We start from the raw sequence: 19,745 nt of genomic DNA, 5'->3' as shown, positions 1-19,745 counted from the left end.
CTTGCAAAGGTTAAAATGCAACCAGCAGCACAACGCTCTGTTTCCTTTACAATCACACCAGGAAATTCTTCACCTGCTCATTTCTGCCTATGAGTTTATATGCCAGCAAGCAGGAGGTTGCTACTAAGAAAGCAGTGCCTGCTTTTCCTACACCTCTCTTGCCTTTTGCTCAGACCTGAGCGCTTTCCTCTGGCTCTGCTTTCTTTACCACCTTCCAGTAGTTCTCGAAGGCTGCTTTTCTCTCCCACCCAGCAGGTTTGCTTCCTGCATAATTCAGAATACGTGTCTGCAAACCATGGTGCTAGTTCAGAACTGACCCCACCTTTTTCCTCTCTGTCTCTCCCAAGGGCTCGGGCATCTTCCAAGAGCTGGAACAGCTGTAGAGATGGGGAACTGCCTACAGCCAGCCCTGAGGTTGTCCTGGAGAAACACCTGCAGAACCATCATCACAGTCTGAGCATCACAGCTCTGGCTCTTTGTGTTCAATAAAGAGGACTAAACACCTTAAAAACATGACTTAGTTTACCTCATTTAGATCATTCCACAGCAGCGAGATGACTTATAGCACAGAAGACACCTCATGCTCCATGTCTACGATGCAGTGAACAAGAAATGAAGCTCCTTGGAGGCTCCAAATGACCAAAAGGGCACAGTTGTAGTTGAAATTCTCTGTACATTTTTCAACAGAGGGCCAAGCATTTCTCTTTGCCTCTCACACAACCACACTCATGCTTGAAGAAGCCATGGCTGATAGGAAGAACATAAGCAAAGGAGGGGAAAAAAAGTTTACTACTGTACGTGGTTACTAAATGTTGATACAACGTGGGCTTCCAAGACTGAGCTCTGCAGCATTTGTTGTCTGAAAACCTTTTCAATCATTCCCTCCAAATGTGGTTCAAGTTCTTCATCAGACAGGTCAGGGCTCTGTTCCGCTCTTCTTCCTCCTGCTGCTAATTGCCACATCCTTGTTCTTGTTTAAATTTCTTATTGCATAGAAGTTTGTTTCAGGAGGTGTTTAAGCAATTTTTTCTTTTCCTGACAGGTTACAGGAAAATTTTACTGAGATGGCATCGCTGTCCCATTTTCCATCTATCATTTAGACAGAAAGATCCAGTGAGGCAACACCTCCATGGCGTTGTGAACTGACCTCTCCATTTCCCATATTTCCCTTCCCCCTGAAGTCCTCCCATCCCAGCAGAACGTGTAGATACTGGGGTGGAAACAGAGGCCAAAGGGAACTCTGCACTGGTGGCATTGGACCTGTGAGAATGGTGTCATTACCGAACTCCAAGCAGCTACCCAAGGGCCTTGTTAAACAGCTTTGGTGCTGAGTCCCTTGGTGTGCAACAACACAGCAATTTGCTCAATGACCTCTGTGCGTGGAGTCCTGAATGGTGATAGAGGATGAGACACCACGTGCTTCTGGGCCCTCAGAAGCTCTCTGTGTGACAGAAATCTTCAGTGCTAAAATGAATAATGTAGGGTTGTAGCATCAGTCCCCTCATTGAGAGGGTGATAGACACTGGGAGGTGTGGTTGAGATCAGAGGAGCTGCAGAGCTAGGACAGGTAGCATTGGCTGGAAACCACAATCATTCAGAGATGGACTGGATCAGGGTGAGATATCAAGATAAACAACTATGAATGTTCACTCCCCCAGACAAAGGAAGATCTCAGCAGCCCAAAGATATCATTGGTGATATCCCACTCACAACTATGGTTCAACTTCAAATCAGCTTGAACTGCTTGTTCTGCCTGCGATATTAATTGATAAGAAATTCTCACTGTCATTATCTCGACCCATGAGCTTTCAAATCTCAACTTCTCCCCCTGCCCTGTTGAGGAAGGCAAACCAAACTCGTGGCGTGACCACTAAACCCTGGAAAGCAGTCTCTGAAATCATGTAATCCAACCAATGGAGAATGTTGCTTTCTGAATGTTATGGCTGTTTCTCCTACATCTTCAGGAGGTGAAAGGAGCAGCCTCTTCCAGTGAGGAAGAACCTGGAAATCTAGAAAGGAAATCTTGGTGACTCCACACATGTTTTTATGCCGTAACAGCAGGGAAGATAATCCCTTCCCCTTCTAGTAGTCCTTGCTACCTCTTCCTCTTCCTGTTCTTCTGCAAACAGGGAGAAATTATAAACATTCCTTGTCCAAGCAGTGATGTTTTACCTCTAGTTTACTACCATTGTAAACCAAAAAGAACTTATGGCTTTATTTCCTCTCCATCTGTCACCAGTTACTTTGAGGCAAAGGAATGAGTTGTCACCTGGTTCAAGGACACCCAGTGGTTCTGCTTCCCTTCCCAAAATATTAGTGCCAATGGAAGTTTCTAGAAGATCTATGCCTTGACCACAGTCAGGCCTTTTGCAGTGGAAGAGCATTGCCCAGAGCCATGGGTTTCTAGGGGCATTTCTACCTTTCCATACTCAAAATGGCTGAGGAAAACATCAACCAAGCCATATCGTTCTTAGGAAAGGGGGTTGGAAGTTTGGGTTGGAAGGGACCTTAAAGATCATCCAGATCCAACCCCCTGCCATGGGCAGGGACACCTCCCAGGAGATCAAGCCCAATCCAAACTGACCTTGAACACCTCCAGGGATGAGGCAGCCACCACCTCCCTGGGCAACTTGTTCCAGGGCCTCCCCACCCTCATTGTGAAGAAATTCCTCCTTATATCTGATTTTTCAGTACAATCCAACATCTCTCTCAGTCTTGCAGAGACCTAATGCAGTTTCTTTCATGGCCTAGTTTCCCATGAAATGAGTCCCGTCCTCACTCAGTTGTAGACACCTCATTTTAATATGTCAAATTATGTATTTACTCTTTATTTACTCTTGGAAGTTTGGTACCACCATCACTCCCTTGTGCATAAACGTAAGGAGATGCTACTCTCCAAAGCTTTTAGGATCTGGTAGGCAAGACCAGCCTCTCAAAAGACTTGGTTGTTTCTCCTGGTGCTAGGAGAAACCTAGCCAAACACCCAAGCTACAGCCATGAGGTGTCTGAAGGTAAATGCCACAGCACCATCCTCAATGCTCATTTTTGGGAGCTGACAATAACCACATGTCCTTTTGGCTGATGGTTTCCAAGGAAGATGAGTTCCATAAAACCTTGAAGTTGGTGCCAGCCCTGTTCTGAACAGCGGTGCTAAAAACAGAGCAACGTTACTGGAAAGTCTCTCCCCAACATTTCTCTTTTCCTCCCCATGGTTTCTTAAGGTCATCTTAGAAAGCTGTGTGGCTTCATTTCTCACTCCTCTTCACTTTTCTGCTCCACAACATTTTCATGGCATGTTTCACCTCTTCATTTCGGAGGGTGTAGATCAAGGGATTGAGCATAGGCGTGATGATGGTGTAGAACACAGAGACCATCTTGTCTACGGAGAAGGTGATGGAAGGGCGCATGTAGATAAAAATACACGGTCCAAGGAACAGAATGACAACAGTGATGTGGGATGTACATGTGCAGAACGCTTTGAGACGCCCTTCAGAAGAGCGCGTCCTCAAAGAAACCAAGATCACAGCATAGGACACCACAAGAACAACAAAACAGATGAGGGAAATCACACCGCTGTTGGCAGCCACTATGACACCAGTGACGTAGGTGTCATTGCAGGCCAGCTTCAACAAAGGGTGAACATCACAGAAATAGTGGTCGATCTCATTGGGCCCACAAAACTGTAGCTGAATGGCCAGCAAGGTCTGCACCCCTGAATGGACAAAGCCTCCCACCCAAGAAGCTGCCACCAGCCATCTGCAAACATGCTCGTTCACAGTACTTGTGTAATGGAGCGGCTTGCATATAGCAATGCAACGATCGTAGGCCATCACCGTGAGAAGGAAGGTCTCCGTGCATCCCAAGAAATGACCTGCAAACACTTGAGCTATGCAGCCCACAAAGGAGATGGTCTTCTTCTCCACAAGAAGGTCATAAATGAGTTTGGGAGCTGTGACAGTGGAGTAACTGATGTCTACGAAAGACAAGCAGCTCAGGAAGAAGTACATGGGAGAGTTCAGCTGTTTACTTGTCTTTATGGTAATGATGATCAGCAGGTTTCCAAGAATGACAGCGGCATAGAAGACTAAGAATAACGAGAAGCACAGTTTTGCTACTGTCTCATCTTGTGTCAGTCCACGGAGGATGAACTCTGTCACATTGTTCTTGTTCTCCATAGACACCGTGTAGGCAGGACCTGAAGAACAGAAAAGACACTGGCCATGGTATTAGAATCATAGAATCATAGAATCACCAGGTTGGAAGAGACCCACCGGATCATCGAGTCCAACCATTCCCATCAATCACTAACCCATGTCCCTCAGCACCTCGTCCACCCGGCCCTTAAACCCCTCCAGGGAAGGGGACTCAACCCCCTCCCTGGGCAGCCTGTTCTGGTGCCCAATGACCCTTTCTATGAAAAAAATGAGACAGTGTGACTATAATTCAAGTCTCAGCGCTTTGGTGATGGCCTGAGAAAGGTCCTTGCACAAGGAGAGATTGTCCCTTTCTTTTCAGCCCTCGGAAGGATTGCATCAGACCTGCTCCTTATTATCTGTCTGATTGCGATAGACCTGATTAAGTTCAGTCATGGAAGAGCTGCCCAGTGGTTTCATGGACCACCTTTCTTACAGTGCACGAATTAACCGATCTGGACCTAATTTGCATTAGTGGAGTGCTCGCAGGGGGTTGTGTACCTCACTCAGGTTCTGGACTTAATGTGGAACACCTCCTAAATACCTCTGCGGTGATAGCGGGGTGATGAATTCACCACCGGTGACCCTCCTGTTTTCAAAACACACATGAATTCCCCCACAGTCCCCAAGGGTTCCATTTATCCATGAAGACAGAGGTGGCTAATGTGTGATGACCTCATCTGTGGTATCAGCAAGCCCTTTGGGGTGTGAAATCTATCTGACAATCCCAGGACACCCAGTTCTTTCTCCTAAGCTCCCTGCCTCACCTCCTGGCTACTCCCTGTCGAGGGTAGCAGAGGAAAGGCTCTTGGCTCTCATGTCCATCTCCATGCCCCTCCATGAGGAGAGGGAAAGCACTTTGGAGAAAACCAAGGTGTGTGTCGTGACCCCAAGCCCATGGGAAGTGGTGTCATCAGCTTCTGAGTTCTCTCTGTAATGCTGACAACGTTCTTTCAGCAGGTAGAATCAGCAAATAACTGGAGGGGAAGAAAAGCAAATAAAACCCCAACTAAACCAAAGGCTAAAAAAATCTGTAATTGAGTTTTTTCTAATTCATAAAATGGACCTCGCAGAAGCCACTCACCAGAAATGCCTGTTTTCAAAGGTGGGGTTTGAGTCACACTTGAACAAACCAAAGGAACAACATCAGAAATCTTATACAGTTCATATTTGCTGTCCTCCAAGAGTTCACTTGCTGTTCCTCCTCTGCTGACCTCCGCTGACCACTTCAGGTGGGTTCATCAGAACGTCTCAGCTGCAAGTTGGTGTTTAGCTTGTCGTGAAAGCCTCTCTGCCAGTTCTGAAACCTGCGGTGGCTGAAAAGAACAGCCTGACTCGACCCACACGTCTCATTCTGCAAAATGCAACTTCCAGGAGCACTGACGAGAAGCAGGATCTCTCATGAGATGGGGAGGTGGTAGCAGAAGTATTTAAAGTAAATCACACAGCAGAAGCAAGAGGCTATCAGGAGTAATGAGATCTCAGGGGCATAGAGAGGTTTGTCAGGCGTCATCGGTGGACGAGGAGCTGATGCTGTACTGTGGATGCTGCTAGGATGGTCTCTGGAGAGCGATGCTGGAGTGCAGTCACCTGGACTGTTTCGTGTCTAGGGTTTGCTCACTCATCTGTTTGTTGCTGGCTGGTCCAGCCAAATAGACTTTATCTACTAATTCACGTGTATTACTTCTGGAAGCATTTCTGGTTCAAATAAACATCCCAGCTGGCTTTTTGCAAGATTGATAGTCACCTTGCCTCTGCAATCAAGTATTCTTGGTGTAAAGATGCCTCTTACACGGGACATTGATATATGTGCATCAAAAGAAGAGTGGCCAGCAGGTCAAGGGAGGTGATTCTGGTCCTCTACTCCTCTCTTGTGAGACCTTATCTGGAGTACTGTGTCCAGTTCTGGAATCCTCAACATAAGAAGGATACGGAACTGTTGGAAGGAGTCCAGAGGAGGCTACAAGGATGATCTGAGGGCTGGAGCACCTCCCATATGAGAAGAGGCTGAGAGAGTTGGGATTGCTCAGCCTGGAGAAGAGAAGGCTCCAAGGAGACCTTATAGTGACCTTGCAGTGCCTGAAGGGGCTACAAGAAAGCTGGGGAGGGGCTGTTCACAAAGACTTGGAGTGATAGGATGAGGGGTGATGGGTATAAACTGGAGAGGGGCAGATTTAGTCTAGACAGAAGGAGGGATTTCTTCATGATGAGAGCAGTGAGGCAACTGGAACAAGTTTCCCAGGGCAGTTGTGGCTGCCCCATCCCTGGAGGGGTTCAAGGCCAGGTTGGATGGGGCTTGGAGCTCCTGATCCAATAGGAGGTGGAACTGGATGATCTTTAAGGCCCCTTCCAACCCAAACTATTCTATGACTCAATGATTCTAATATCAGGCTTTACCTGCTAACCCACAGACTCCAGATCACACAGGGTGGTTTTCATGAAAAGGCATTTACTGGAAGCAGAAAGGGACCTGTTTCCAGCAGCAGGTGACCATCATCCTCTCTTTCCCACCTGAAGGGATTACAGCGCAGATGGAGTTTTACATGAAACTGAAAGTTTAAGCTGAAAGTTTACAGCTGAGTGACAGAATGTTCTACCTGAACAACACATTCAGTATTTTTAGTAGCGTTTATTTAAACACTGGTGGTTAAATCAACAGGCTCAGGAGCCCAAGACCTGGACCTGTGCTAGTTGACAAGAGAATGGAAAGGGAATTCCTGCTCATCACAGAGTTCACAATGTCTTTCAAGTCAAACGATGAACCTTCAGTGTTTTTCTAATCACAGCAAGAGCTGACGGCTTCTCTTTGAAACACAGTCCTCGGGAAACTTTCACGCAAGAAACCACAGTGAAAAATGCTTTATTTTCTCTAATCCTTCGGAGATGTTACCATGGTTCTACATCTTTCCAACTTCCCTTCCCAGTTTTCTACTCCACAGTTTCCTCATGGCGCTCTTCACCTCCTCGTTTCTCAGCGTGTAGATGAGCGGGTTCAACATGGGCGTGATGACGGTGTAAAACACCGCCACGCTCTTGTCCTCCAGCAGGTTGCTGGATGGACGTATGTAGATAAAAGTACATGGCCCGAAGAACAGGATCACCACCGTGATGTGGGACCCGCAGGTGGAGAGGGCCTTTTGCCTCCCTTCATACGTTTGGCTTTTCAAGGAAACCAAGATGACAACGTACGAAACGACCAGGATGAAGAAACAACTCAGAGCTATCATTCCACCAGCAGCGACGATGATGTCCACGGCGTAGGTGTCGGTACAGGCCAATCGTAGGAGGGGGTGGACGTCACAGAAGTAGTGATCAATTTTATTGGGGCCACAGAAAGGGAGCTGAGTGGTTAGAAGAGTCTGCACGGCGGAGTGCACGAAGCCTCCTACCCACGAGCCCATCACCATGCGGCCACACGTCCGCCTGGTCATGAGGGTGGTGTAGTGGAGGGGTCTGCAGATGGCAACGTAGCGGTCGTAGGCCATCACGGTGAGGAGGAAGATCTCCGTGCAGCCAAAGAAATGGAACCCGAAGAGCTGCGCGATGCAGCCCACGAAGGAGATGGTTTTATTTTCAACCAGAAAGTCAGCGATCATTTTGGGAGCTGTGACGGAAGAGTAACAGATATCTACAAAGGACAAGTAGCAGAGGAAGAAATACATGGGGGAGTTCAGGCGCTGACTGCTAATTACAGTGATAACGATGAGCAGATTTCCTGCCACAATAATTGTGTAGAAGAAGAGAAACATCAAAAAGCATATTTTCTGCACCCCTTGATTCTCTGAGAGGCCCAGAAGAATGAATTCCTTCACACTGCTTGCGTTCTCCATGTAAATCTGTTGGGTGGTGATATATAATGGACAGCCTAGGCACAGGGGAAAACAAAGACATAGGATTAATTAGGGTTTTTTCATTAATTCTTTATCATAAGTGCATACGGATGAAGGAACAGATAGGATGAGTATGAAGTTCATGAAGTGGGATATTTTTCTTCCTGCCCTAGGTATTTAATTCTCCTTGCAGGAGGCTTCAGCCACGGCTGTCACCGCACCGAGCCAGCACTCGGTGATTTGTTCCACCATCCTGGTCCTCCTGGATTGCTTGGGAGATCCTCCTTGGGAGGCTGATTTATTTTATAAGGACAAAAATCATAGAATCATAGACACCTGGTGGTGTTCCTCCATCCTGGTCCTCCTGGATTTCCAAGGACTGGATCTATGGCTAATATGCTAAGGATGAGGCCAGACCGTTCATCTCGAGCACTAGAGGGGCTACAGATGTTTAAAAGCGTGTTTTCCCTCAGGATAAACCAAGTCCTCGATAACAATCTTTGCAAACCCAGTGCCTGTAAGAACACCTGGGAGGATTCCTTGGGAGGCTGATTTATTTTATAAGGAAAAAAAAAAATCATCTTTGAATTGTTGTTCAGAGGAGAAATGAAACCACTCACCAAATAAAAAGAATCTCTTGTTTATACACACGTTGAAACATCAATTTGCAGCTTCACGGGCTGAACAAGGAGTTCTGGGGAAGTGATCTGTCATGATGAAAACATAAAACAGTCTCACATATGATTTCTTCTAGCATTTAGCTTGCTTTAAAGCTCAGTGATGTTCCTTGGAGAGGAAGAGAGAATGAAAGGATCTTTTCAGATCTCCTGTCCCAGCACTGTAGGAATTTTACTTGATAGTGGGAGATACTCCCAAGGGTTCATCTCTGTTTATTCTGGCTGGTGGTCAAAGCCTCTCTATAGGCAGAACAGCTAAACTAAGGTCCTGTACAGAATTCTTTCTTTCCCCGTTGACCAGGGGAGCCCAAGTTAATTAGCATCACCACAGTAATGTTAACTTCAGAGAATAATCCTTTTCATCCCCTGCAAGTAGCTCAGAGCTTTCCATAATGCCCCCCACCCCTTTTTTTTTGTGCCGTGGCTCAACTCCTTAACTCTAGGTGCTTCTACACATCTGTTAAAAATCACTATTGCCTAATGAAAAACACAAGAAGTTCTCCCTGCTTGTGCAGGTGATCTGAGCAGATCTCTGGAATGACTTGGTTAATTCATGTTTTCTAGCACCTCTCTAAAATTACTGCAAAGTTGGACACTCTCGTGCAGGCAAAAACTGATGCAGCATCCACAGGAAACCCTGAAATGGAGAAAAACCCCAAAATTGCTCTCAAAGCCACGAAGTGAAGCCTTGAGAGGAAGTTGGGAAAGTCAGGGACTCTTCCTGTGTGCGCAGCTGTACTGACTGTGGGTAAAAGACATTCAAGTGGGGTAAAATTGCCACGGATAATTCCTCTTCTGATATATCTCAGTTAAAAAAAGATGGATAAGGACAATGGGAGATCGATTTCTCCCTTGTCTTACCAAGCTGTGAACCTTTCCATCCCTTTTTTTTATTTTCACGTTTAAGAAGAAGGGAAAGGAAATCAGGGGGAAAAAAAAGGAAGAGAGATGATGAAAGGAAACAAAAAAAAAAAAAGTGAAGAATCCAGAGAACCTGGAAAACTTACCTCCTCTGTGTTTGGAGATCTAAGTTTTGTATAAGGGCTGTATTTTATCTCCTCAACGCCTGCCTTCCCTGGTAGGAATGTGTTGGAGCACAGAATCTTTAAAGAACATTGAATGGCTTCTAGAAAGCTTCCAGCACTCGCTTAGGACGTGCCTTTTGCTGTGCAATCCCATCTAATTTGTTTTCTCGCTTTCCTGTGTCACAAGTGGTATTTTCTGTCTACGTGGGGGCTTCTAGGATGGGCTCTGGACACCGTGCCCTGGTCGGGGTGCACCCAGCGATGCATTCACAACCCTGCAGCAGAAATAAGGCTGAGGAGAAAGTGGTTTAAGTAGCAGTCTTCAACCCTCTCCAAGGAAATCTTCCACCTGAAGGGCTCTTGGGGCTGGAGGAAGGAGGTGTGGAGGCTTAGCGAAGGGAAGGAATGAAAGGAAGGGGGGGCAAAGGAGGAGAAATTAATTCTCTGCTGATTTAAATGTTTAAGCAAACCTATTTTGCCTAGGGAAGTGGTGGCTGCCCCATCCCTGGAGGTGTTGAAGGCCAGGCTGGATGGGGCTTGGAGCCCCTGATCCAGTGGGAGGTGCCCCTGCCCATAGCAGAGGGGTTGGAACTGGATGATCTTTAAGGTCTCTTCAGCCTAAACCATTCTATGATTCTATGATTCTATGATTCTATTTTAAAGAAATAACCACCAGTCAATGATAATGATACTATGAAGGCATTTCAGGATTTCTCCATCGCATGAGCAGTGACCTTATCATAGAATCTTAGAATCATAGAAAGGTTCTGGTCAGAAGGGACCTCAAAGCCCATCCAGTTCCACCCCTGCCATGGGCAGGGACACTTCCCACTGGATCAGGGGCTCCAAGCCCCATCCAACCTGGCCTTGAACCCCTCCAGGGATGGAGCAGCCACCACTGCTCTGAGAAGCATGGTCAGTGTCTCACCACCCTCGTTGTGGTCCAGTTCAGCCTTTCTGGAGTCCTTCATTAAGCCATGCTTTACTTTTTTTTCCAAGTATAGAGGCCCATTAGATCCGCTTCTTTGGCTTTATAGCCTTGTGAGTAATTAAACAGTCCTTCACCTCTTTGGGTGCTCCAAAAAAAAACCATATAAAACTTAAATCTTCACTTAAAAAGAAGTCAGAAAGATTTCTGGTCATAAGGAGAGAGATGTCTTGCTCTGGAGGTGGTGGAGAGCTACCTCTCACTGGGGTCTTTTAAAGAGCAGCTCAGGACATTTCTCTCAGTAGCCGTTATGATCAAGTTAGGTTTTCACAGACACAGAAGATGGTCTGGGTTGCCTCTTGATAACCCTTCGAGTCCTACTTTACGTGAAATTTCATCACTGACAGTCCAGTGAGTAAAGCCTCTTGCAAGAACTTGAATGTTTTAGCAAAAGTCAGCAAAGTACAGCGTAAGTAAAAAAAATTCCTTCATTTACAAATGGGGAAACTGAGGAAAGAAGTCAGCTCTTTTATGTCTATGGAAGTCAGCTGAGTTGAGTCTTTGTCACTGTAGGATCTCCTATGGAGACAAATAGATCTCTCCAGTAACTGCTCTACCTCAGACCTGATTTTAGGATGGGATTAGCTCTGAAACAGATGGCTAGATTTATTTAGGGCAGGCAAAGGCCACATCCAAAGAGTCAACTGCTCAATGTCCAAGTTAAAACCAGCAACAAGTGGTGCCCCTCAGTGATCCATACTGGGTCCAATACTATTTAATACCTTCATCATTGATATAGACAGTGGGATCAAGTGCACCCCCAGCAAGATTGAGGTGGCACCGTATCCTGGGCTGCATCCAAAGAAGTGTGACCAGCAGGACAAAGGAGAAGGATTCTGCTCCTGTCCTCTGCCCTGTTGAGATCCCGCATGGAGAACTGCATCCAGCTCAGTAGAAGACAGACATCGACCTATTAGAGTGGGTCCAGATGAGGGCCATGAAAATGATCCAAGGGCTGGAACACTTCTCCTGTGAAGAAAGACTGAGAGACTTCAGCCTGAAGAAGGAAGGCTCTTCATGACCTTCTTGTGGCCTTTCAATATATAAAGATGGGTGGACGAGGTGCTGAGGGATGTGGTTTAGTGATTGATGGGAATGGTTGGACTCGATGATCTAGTGGGTCTTTTCCAACCTGGTGATTCTATGATTCTATGATTAAATACCACTCTGGGTAAAAAAAGTCCTCTAACTTAAATATCATCTTACATTGTAGCCTGGAGTCCTGGCCAAGTTGATAAGAATGATAGAATGATAGAATCGTAGAATAGTTAGGGTTGGAAGTTTAACAGGTTAACAAGTAGTCACTGTAAGGGTTAACAGTAGTTACTGTAGGAAACAGAGTATTGGGTAAGAAAGTAAAACCAGTCTGACCATCTTCGGGAAAGGAAGAGGAACAAGAAATGACAGAAGAAGCTAAAGACAAACGATTGGGTATCTGACCTGCTAAGCAAATTCAGGCCAGATCTGCCTGTCTCTGTACCCACTGCCACACACGATAACAATCTGGCCAGCATCACACTCCTCTCCTTTTGTTTCAGTAGCCAAAGGGACTAGCAGAAGTGACTTCATGCACAAGCCCAAATCAAGAGTAGATGGTGTCTTCTGTTGTGAAATAGTTCCCTATGAGGATGTTCTTGCAGCCAGGAAAGGAGAAAGTGTTTCCTCCTCTTTTTTTCTCTCTACTTTCTTTGGACACCGTGGTGGTGGTAGCTCATGCGCATGGAGGGACTGTGCATGGTGAGATGATGTTGTGGGTAGCGAATTGTAGAATCAGAGAATGGAATCGCAGAGTCATAGAATGGAAGGGACCTTAAAGCCCATCCAGTTCCAACCCCCCTGCCATGGGCAGGGACACCTCCCGCTGGATCAGGCTGCTCCAGTTGTGGAACTGGAATGGAAGGAATGAGGCTGGAGGCTGTCTTGAGGGATTCCGTGAAATGAAAAGTGCCTGAAGGGCTGTCCTGATAGACTGGGAAGTGGCAGGGAGCACTGTGGGGCATGAAGATGCATTGAAAGAACTCCTGGTGGAGCTTTGTGTATTGAAGGCTTCACAAGCCAAGGCTGTGCAGTTGTAGCTGCTGAGATGTGGTGAGGCTGAGGGGTTTGGGTGGATGCTCCTCCAGGAGAAGCTGCGTGACAGGGTAGGAACTAAGTTTGGTGGTAACACGTGGACTGTGGGTCAGAAGAGGACACTCTGTGGGGAAGAGCATGTTCAGGCCAGTTTGGCGGGGATGACAGGCGCTTGGGGAATGAGACGTTGTGCTGAGGGAGGTTGTGGACTCATCAGCAGGCGTTCTGGAAGAAGACCGATGGTTTCTCAAGCTTTGTGACCCTGTGTAGCTGTAAGGCATCCTCTTCAAGGACCGTGACACTGGAGCATCTCAGGGACACGAGTAGGAAGCAAGACATCACTGCAAGAGGCGAGATACATTTTAGTACAGACAGTTCTTGCTTTCTTTGATTTGTGAGACTGGCTAAAGAAGGGAGAAGCAGTGAAAAAGCGTTTCCAGACCCGTGACAGTGACAGGTTCTGTAGAAAGAGGGAACGGGGGGAAGTGGTTCAAACTAAGTGACCACACAGAAGAAAGCAGATGTTTCCCCAAGACAGTGATTGGCTGCCTCTCAGGTATCACATGGAAAGGGTCGTGGCTTTTTAAACGGTCTCGAACGAGCCCAGCTCTACAGCACAACACAAGGATTTTATCTGGACTGTACGTCACAGGATTCAGGTGAAACCAGTCCCTGAAATTCCAAGGAGCCCACAGAAAGGTGAGAAATTCCTGGGTGGTGTCTTTGCCGTTGCATCCCGTCTAATGCTTTCTGTGTGGTTTTGGAAAGATGGGGAGGGGAAGGGAGGAGAAAAGGATGGAGGAAAGGACATCAAACAGTTTGTTCTCCAGCTCATTTGAAGTTTACTGTAGGAAGGAAATGGTCTTGATCATTTCCAAGATAAGGACACCTGATACCTTCCTTCTGGAGACCCTTTTCCATGAAGAGGTGCTATGGAATTGCTGTAATCACACCATTATTCAGAGTCCGAGAATTACCAGTTTGGGTCTTTGAGGATCACTTAGGATTAGCCAAGAAAATACAACAGCAGAATTTCTGACCCCAGTCTGAAATGTCTTTGTGGTGTCAACATTGTTCAGACTGACAACTGCCACAAGAACTACAAGATATTCAGCAGGCAAACCACAGGAAGGATGTTTAATGTCAAGAGAGAAGATGATCACCTAGATTCAGTCTGCTGCTGTTAGATGCCTGCTTTCATTAATTACCTTCTTTATCTTCAAACCACTTAAGTGGTTTCTCAGTCTTTAGAAGACCCAATGCAGCACTATCCTCTGCCAAAAGCTGAAGCAAATTTCTGATTGATTTGAAGAGGACACAGGCATTTGAGTGCCCCTCAGCCTCTGGGCTGGGCATGCGCACACTCTCCTGGGTGGAAAACTGGTTGGCTGGAGGGCCCAGAGAGTGGTGGGAAATGGAGTTAACTCCAGCTGGAGGCCAGTGACAAGTGGGGTTCCCCAGGGCTCAGGGCTGGGTCCAGCCCTGTTCAGTGTCTTTATCAATGACCTGGATGAAGGCATCGAGTGCACCCTGAGCAAGTTTGCAGACGACACTCAGCTGGGTGAGAGCTGGATCTGCTGGAGGGTCGGGAGGCTCCAAAGGGATCGGAACAGGCTGGATCCATGGGCTGAGACCAACGGCAGGAGGTTCAACGAGGCCAAATGCCAGGTCCTGCACTTGGGGCACAACAACCCTGAGCAACTCCAGCCTAGGAGAAGGCTGGCTGGAAACTGCCTGGAGGAGAAGGACCTGGGGGGGTTGGTTGACCAGGAGCCAGCAGGGGCCCAGGGGGCCAAGAAGGCCAAGGGCATCTTGGCTTGGATCAGACCCGGCGTGGCCAGCAGGGCCAGGGAGGTTCTTCTCCCTCTGGCCTCGGCCCTGGGGAGAGCGCTCCTCGAATCCTGGGGTCAGTGCTGGGCCCCTCCCCACAAGAAGGATGTTGAGGCTCTGGAGCGAGTGCAGAGAAGAGAACGGAGCTGGGGAAGGGGCTGGAGAAGAAGAGGAGCGGCTGAGAGAGCTGGGGGGGTTCAGCCTGGAGAAGAGGAGGCTGAGGGGAGACCTCCTTGCTCTCTGCAACTCCCTGAGAGGAGGTTGTGGAGAGGAGGGAGCTGGGCTCTTCTCCCAAGGGACAGGGGACAGGACGAGAGGGAATGGCCTCAAGCTCCACCAGGGGAGGGTCAGGCTGGACATAAGGGAAAAATTCTTCACAGAAAGGGTCATTGGGCAATGGAACGGCCTGCCCAGGGAGGGGGCTGAGTCCCCTTCCCTGGAGGGGTTTAAGGGCCGGGTGGCCGAGGTGCTGAGGGACATGGGTTAGTGATTGATGGGAATGGTTGGACTCAATGATCCGGTAGGTGTCTTCCAACCTGGTGATTCTATGATTCTATGAGGTGTATCTGCACCTGGTGGTCTTCATGTAGACATGGCCAATGACACAGGGCAACATCATTTAACGTTAGGAAATATGCTTTACAAGCTGAAATTAGGCAGCGAATGGCCTGCCATTCCCTGAACTCCTGGAGAGAGATGCACTTCTGGAGGATGGGGTCAATCACCTTCTAGAGATGACTGCAGCAAAGGGGCAGACTTAGCAGCTGTTCAGAAGGATGGAGTGGTCTTAGAGCTTGAGTGGCACTCAAATGCCCACGTCCTCTTCAAATCAGTCAGAAATTTGCTTCAGCTTGTGGCAGAGGATAGTGCTGCATTGGGTCTTCTAAAGACTAAGAAACCACTTAACCACTGGGTCTTCCTTCCTCCTCACAGCAGACTTAGTTCACAGAATAAGAGGCTGCTTCATCTGCTTTCTACTGTGAATCGGGTTCTGATAATTTGCCACCACAAGAAAGTAGGTGATGAGGAAGCGAGCAAGGGCTGTACCTATTCCATTTGAGGTGCTGAGGGACATGGGTTAGTGTTTGATAGGAATGGTTGGACTCGATGATCCAGTGGGTCTCTTCCAACCTGGTTATTATATGATTTTATGATTCTATAATTTGCTTGCTACAGATGTTTGGGGAAGAGGCAGCCTTGCTAGTGATGTTGGTCAGGCGGATGCTCTCCCCACATAAGGAAAGAGAAGGTGGGTTTGAACTAAGTGACGTTCCTGTTGTGAAACTGGGCTACAGCAGAGAACAGGGTGTTCCGAAGGAGATGATGGGTTTTGGTTTCCGTAGTCCCTTTTAGGATGTTGAGTCAGGGCAATCCATGGTTTCAGTACAGGATGGGAGATGACTTGATATAAGGAAGAATTTCTTCATGATGAGGGTGGTGAGGAACTGGAACAGGTTGCCCAGGGAAGTTGTGGCTGCCCCATCCCTGGAGGTGTTCAAGACCAGGTTGGATGGGGCTTGGAGCAACCTGATCCAGTGGGAGGTGTCTCCACCCATGGCAGGGGGGCTGAGGGACATGGGTTAGTGATTGATGGGAATGGTTGGACTCGATGATCCGGTGGGTCTCTTCCAACCTGGTGATTCTGTGATTCTATGATTCAATGCTCTGTGCTCTAAGTCCCGACGCAGAAATCCCTCCCTAAATCGAGCTCTGTCTACAAGGAGCTGGACCAAATCTAGAAACACCACCAGGTCAGCATGAGGGAAGTCATGCTGGAGTTACCACCTCTCTCCTCTCAGGCTGCCCAGGGAGGGGGTTGAGTCCCCTTCCCTGGAGGGGTTTAAGGGCTGGGTGGCCGAGCTGCTGAGGGACATGGGCTAGTGATTGATGGGAATGGTTGGACTTGATGATCTGGTGGGTCTCTTCCAACCTGGTGATTCTATGATTCTCTCTGCTTACAGGTCTGTCTGCGATCACTCACGATGAATACTTCAGCTGTATCCATCTTCCTTCCAACTGCAACCACTCAGACGCTTGGGACTAATCAGAGTGAGACTGTGGGAAAGGCAGAGGCGTCATACGCTGTCCTGAAGTTCATGGAGAGCTTCTGCCTCATCAGTGCTGCCTGTGGGATGGTGGGAAATGGCATGGTCATATGGTACCTCGGCTTTCGCCTCCGGAGAAACCACTTCACCACCTACATCCTGAACCTGGCCGCTGCCGACTTTGGGTACCTCCTCTGCATCGCGATTGAGACAGTTCAGTACCTGATGCAGTTCAACGTTGGGGTGCAGTTTGGGTTATTCCTCTTCCTGGATCTTTTCATGTATGGGACCGGCTTGTATCTCCTGACGACCATCAGCATTGAGAGGTGCCTGTCTGTCCTTTGTCCAATCTGGTGCCGAAGCCACCGCCCGAAGCACTTATCCGCGATCATCTCTGGCCTGCTCTGGTGTCTCTCCTTCCTGCTGAACATGCTTGGTTATGTCTTGTGTACCATCCGGCCACCTGCCAGGAGCTGCCACCTCCTGCTCATCACCATCGGAGCCTTGGACTTCCTCTTCTGCACGCCCCTCATGCTGTTCTTCAGCCTGACCCTCTTCCTTCGAGTCAAGTGCAGCTCCCAAAAGCTCCGAACAGGTAGACTCTTCATCGTCATCATGCTCACCGTCCTCTTCTTCCTCATTTTCGCTGTGCCTCTGAGCGTCCTCATCCTCTTTGACTTCTTGGGCTACAAATTTCTCTACTCCCCAGAGATCGGCTTCGTCTTGTCCTGTGTGAACAGCACCCTCAACCCTGTCATTTATTTCCTTGTGGGGAGCTACAGGGATCGAAGGATCAAGTTCACCCTCAGGCTAGCGTTCCAGAGGGCCTTTGAAGATTCGGCTGATGACAAAGATGAACGGGAAACCCGTGAAACTGTAACTATGTCCTCCTAAATCCCTGCTATCCCAAATGCAGCAACACTGCTCTGGAGCTGAAAGACAATGGTTTACAGCATTGAAGAACTCTGAGCTATTGGGGAAGGTTTCTCTCACCTAACTTTCAATGTCTTAAGGGTAGACCTCTACCCTTTAACCGGTTATTTTAAGCTCTGTGGTCAGTGAAAACACATACACACCTGGACCACAGAAGTTATCTGACCTGTATGAGAATCATAGAGTCACCAGGTTGGAAAAGACCCACTGGATCATTGAGTCCAACCATTCCTATCAATCGCTAAACAATTAGGACCACTTTGAAAGTGCCTGTTTCTTTTCAGTGGCCGTTGAATGATTTCAGCTTGATAAGGTGAAATATCTTGATGCCTGCACTTCATCCAAGGAATCCCACCCGGTGTTTGCAGCTCGCTCGATAGATCTGTCTGTCAGAGCACGATGGTATCAAATTCCTATCAGTCATTCAATGATATCAAATTCGTGTCGGTCACTTTTTATTCAGATCGCTGAAGACGAGGTGGGAACCGATCCTCCTCCCATAGTCAACCACAAAATTCCTGGAAGGGGAGTCTATCTCACACGAATACCTGTATCTCAGAAACACGTGCAACCCTTTGTGGCTCACGGAGTGCATGATTCTTCGCTTCCTAACATAAATATTTCAAATAGTCAGAACGTTCATGTTCTAGAAGTTCCTTTCTTCTACCAACCAGGGTGGTTTCCATACCAGCGAGTTGTGATGCGGTAGAAAAGGGTTCCAACCTCTACCAACTTGCCTTACAACCTCAAGAATTGAGTTGTCTGTTCCCTTTTCTTGTGTTTCAGAGAAATATAAGGCTGGTGTTGCCTACTATTTTAGCTTCCTCCAGTCCAGGACAGAGCATCTGCACCTACCTACAGGGTGCATTGGGTCATTATTTCTTCCTTTCAGAAGGACAGATGGTAAGAACCCTCGGCTTTGAACATCTCAACCAACAGATGTAAATTCAAGGATTGGGGAAACCAGGAAACAGAAGGAAAGTAAATAAATAACACAATTTGCAATAAATTATTCACTAGACCAAACCCGTTGGGATGGAAGATGGGATTATTTGAAGTGTTGCACTGTCAGACTGCGAAACATTTGCTCTTTTAACATAAATTGAAACCAAAGGACAATGCAGGTAATGCTCTTTGAGCAACTTCACAGGTTTCCTCTTCACGCAAATAGTTTCCTAAGGGGAAGCTGCTTTCTTGTGTTCTTGATTGCGGGTTTTTTCTGTTCATTTGTCTTTTTATTCATTTTGAAATGCACCACTTAAAAAATAATGGTTTGCCCTAATGTTTGGAGTTGCTTTTTGCTCTGTTTACAGTTCCTGAAATCTGAAATTTGAGTTCCATTTCTCCTATTCTTTAATTGTTAATGCTACTCTTCTGCAATGTACATATAGCTGATTCAGATGACACCTATGCCATTAATTTTATTTTCTAAGGTTCATTTTCTTCAAACTTATACTGCTGAGGGGAAGAGAGCATCCATTTATCAGAAAACATGTTCAAAATGTTTTTCTTTCAATATCTGCAATGATTTTATCATCGGAAGAACCGAAACATTTCCGTTGTTATTAAAAATGTCAAAGGGTCTGGTTTTTTGAAGGAAAATAAATTGTATTGAAAAACATCACTGTGCTTGGCAGAAGCCATCAGTGATAAAAACATACAGAATATAAACCATAAAACCTTTCCATGGTGGCAGTTTGTCCTCAAACATCCCCACCATGAAGACATCCAGCGTTTACTGTGAACCGTTTTGCACTTCACGTTAATGTGAACACTTTACATCCTGCCTTGGACATTTAGGATCATAGAATCCCTAGGTTGGAAAAGACTTTTGAGATTGTCAAAGCCAATCGTACCTGTCCACTACTAAATCATACCCCTAAGCACTTCATCTACCCATCTTATAAACTCTTCCAAGGATGGGGACTCCACCACCTCCCTGTGCAGCCTCTGCCAGTGACCAAGAACCCTTTCAGTGAAGGATTCTTTCCTGATGTCCAGCCTAAACCTCCCCTGGTGGAGCTTGAGGCCATTCCCTTTCACCCTTCTTCACCGTTGGTGAAGAGACCAACGCCCACCTCTCTGCAACCTCCTTTCAAGCCGTTCTAGACAGTGATAAGGTCCCCCTCAGCCTCTTCTTCTCCAGGCTAAACA

The 19,745-nt window shown here is 47.2% G+C and overlaps 3 protein-coding genes across 4 annotated transcripts; 1 reads left to right on the top strand and 2 right to left on the bottom strand.

The window, feature by feature from the left end:
- Positions 1-3,245: 3,245 nt before the first annotated feature.
- Positions 3,246-4,193, bottom strand: LOC138720625 (olfactory receptor 4S2-like). The gene has a single exon (XM_069856974.1). The coding sequence runs from the start codon at positions 4,173-4,175 to the stop codon at positions 3,246-3,248; it is 930 nt and encodes a 309-aa protein (XP_069713075.1). The 5' UTR covers positions 4,176-4,193.
- Positions 4,194-6,854: 2,661 nt separating this feature from the next.
- LOC138720624 (olfactory receptor 4S2-like) lies at positions 6,855-8,023 on the bottom strand. Its single transcript, XM_069856973.1, has 2 exons — positions 7,126-8,023; positions 6,855-6,880 (listed from the first exon to the last, which is right to left on the bottom strand). Exons 1-2 carry the CDS (start codon positions 8,021-8,023, stop codon positions 6,855-6,857), a joined length of 924 nt encoding a protein of 307 aa, XP_069713074.1.
- Positions 8,024-13,320: 5,297 nt separating this feature from the next.
- LOC138720915 (proto-oncogene Mas-like) lies at positions 13,321-19,274 on the top strand. Of its 2 annotated transcripts, XM_069857341.1 has the most exons (3): positions 13,321-13,482; positions 15,790-15,862; positions 16,575-19,274. In XM_069857341.1, exon 3 carries the CDS (start codon positions 16,596-16,598, stop codon positions 17,550-17,552), a length of 957 nt encoding a protein of 318 aa, XP_069713442.1. In that variant the 5' UTR covers positions 13,321-13,482; positions 15,790-15,862; positions 16,575-16,595; the 3' UTR covers positions 17,553-19,274. The 2 variants fall into 2 exon arrangements, with proteins under 2 accessions (XP_069713442.1, XP_069713441.1); XM_069857340.1 differs by lacking the exon at positions 15,790-15,862 and having other exon boundaries at positions 13,323-13,482.
- The last annotated feature ends 471 nt before the right edge of the window (positions 19,275-19,745 follow it).

The sequence above is a fragment of the Phaenicophaeus curvirostris genome, chromosome 5, assembly GCF_032191515.1.
Source record: "Phaenicophaeus curvirostris isolate KB17595 chromosome 5, BPBGC_Pcur_1.0, whole genome shotgun sequence".
Lineage (NCBI taxonomy): Eukaryota > Metazoa > Chordata > Aves > Cuculiformes > Cuculidae > Phaenicophaeus > Phaenicophaeus curvirostris.
The sequence above is the reverse complement of the archived record's forward strand: the minus strand, read 5'-3'. Positions and strand labels throughout refer to the sequence as shown.